The sequence below is a fragment of the Dichomitus squalens genome (assembly GCF_000275845.1).
Source record: "Dichomitus squalens LYAD-421 SS1 unplaced genomic scaffold DICSQscaffold_535, whole genome shotgun sequence".
NCBI lineage: Eukaryota > Fungi > Basidiomycota > Agaricomycetes > Polyporales > Polyporaceae > Dichomitus > Dichomitus squalens.
In genome coordinates, this window is record NW_006767417.1 from 1 (window position 1) to 2,020 (window position 2,020).

Consider the following 2,020-nt stretch of genomic DNA (forward strand, 5'->3'; position numbering starts at 1 on the left):
CGGGTTTGAGGTCAATGGCATGGTCGTACGGCTTGTGCTCTGGGAGGCGTTCCGATTCCACCTCCGAGAACACTTTCAAGTACTGTCGATACTCCTCCGGGACGATCTCCTCGAACGTGCGTTTGGGCTTGTCCTGGTTGGCCTTCTGCGCGAGCTCCGTGGAGTAGGTGTACCCGGCGGCGCACCACAGCTCCTCGGTCGTGTCCTCTAGGACCTTAGCCTTCCACCACTTCCTTCGCTGCACCCGGTTGGCGGCGATCCACTCAATACCAGGTTTCCATTCCGCCTCGGCCTCCGTTTCCTCCGCACCAACCTCCATGGTGCCTTCCTGCCAGTCAATGTCCGGGTTGACCCTACGAAGCCAAGGTAAGCCTAATGCGACGTCTTCGGGGCCCAGGTCCGTAATTAAGAACTCGAGCCATTCCGTGTAGTCGCCCATAAGTACTTGTAATCTAACGTAATGGGAGATGCTGCCTGCACTGTTCTTGGAGCCGTCGATGTTGTAGAGGGGGACATCTCTAGCTAGCCTATGTAAATAGACGTTGTTCTTCTTTACGAAACGGTGGCTGATGAAAAGGGCCGTTGCCCCACTGTCTATCATAGCTGCGGAACGTACACTACGGTTTCTGCCTTTAAGTATCACACTGACGCGGAAATGCGAGCTGGATGGGTTTAATTCGGGAATGATACACGGACTAAAACTATCGTACAGGCAGGGGTCAGGGATCTGCGGAGGCGAAGAGTCCGTACTCGTACTGGAGGGCGCTGCTGCGGCAGCTTTCGCACGCGCCCGCTCTAAAAAGACTTCTGCAGAGAGGCAAGCTGGTCCGCGAGGGCCTTCTGCTGCTCCATGAGCTGCGCGATGAGGGTGTTGGTTGCTCCGGCGTCCGCAGACGTCGATGTTGACGCTACGACCTGGGGTTCCTCAGGTCCCTCCTCCGTGGCGGCGAGCTTCTGCGAACGGGGCTTCTTCAGGAACTAGTCCATGCACACTGTCTCGCGGTGCCCTATGCGGCGACAGTAGCCGCAGATGTCCCGATCGTGACCACCGTCCTTCTTGACATGCGCCGTAGACCCGCAACCGTAGCACTTGCCGCGCATGAGGCGGTTGAACTCTTCGCGCGTACGGGTCACGTCGATGTCCATTGCGTTCGGGTCCCGGGCAGGCGGCGTGAAGGGGGTGGTATGCAGCGGAACAGCCGGCTTGGCCGCAGTGGTGGTGGTGGTGCATCCGCGCTGACGATCCCGTTCAGCACGGCGTTGGCGGACACGGACGTCGATGTCGGAGGAGACGGTGATGAGGTCTTCGAGAGAAGCGATGGGCCTCGCTGTGTGCACCAACTCGTCCTTGATGGAGTCCGCCAGGTGTTCGTAGAAGCGGTCTCGGAGGTCGGCCTTGGAGTAGCCCGTGCGGGTGGAGAGCTCGTTGAACCGTGCGGCGTACTCCGGGACAGTCATGGAGCCTTGCCACAATGTACGGAGGCGCTCTTTTGCATCGACCGCCTCGTCGACCGTCTCGAATCGGGCCTTGAACTGGGTGCGGAACTCCGTCCACAAGCCTTTGAACGGGGTGGTGCCCTGCGTGATCTCCTCCATCGCCGGAGTGGCCCAGAGAGCCGCACTGTCCTGCATGAAGGAGAGGACTGCCCGAATCCACTGGTCGTCGCGCGCGCTGATCGCGTTGCCCGTGGCGTCCACGTGGTTGAGCGTTGATCCTTGGGACATGGCCCAGAGAGTGAACGCGGCCAGAAAGCGTCGTGCTTCGCCCCCCTGTTCGCCTTTGAAGGGGGAGGGCTTCTGAACCGCCTTCAGGCTGTTGGCCCCGGTGGTCGAGTTGGCGAGCTGCGCCATAGACTGGGTGAGGAGGGTCATCGATTGGAGTAGTACCGTCATGGGGTCTGGGGGTTGTGTTGCCGTCTGGGTGCCCGGTTGGGTCTGCTGGGGGTTGTTGGCGGGGCCTGTCGTCTGCGGTTGTCCGCCTTGTTGTCCCATGATGGGTGGAGCGGACGGTGGACGGGTT

The 2,020-nt window shown here is 60.5% G+C and overlaps 1 protein-coding gene across 1 annotated transcript; it reads right to left on the reverse strand.

The window, feature by feature from the left end:
* Nucleotides 1–978: 978 nt before the first annotated feature.
* On the reverse strand, nt 979–1,851 carry DICSQDRAFT_74964 (uncharacterized protein; the record flags this gene model as incomplete). The annotated part of the gene is made up of 1 exon (XM_007371962.1): nt 979–1,851. One exon carries the CDS (start codon nt 1,849–1,851, stop codon nt 979–981), a length of 873 nt encoding a protein of 290 aa, XP_007372024.1.
* Between the last annotated feature and the right edge of the window lie 169 nt (nt 1,852–2,020).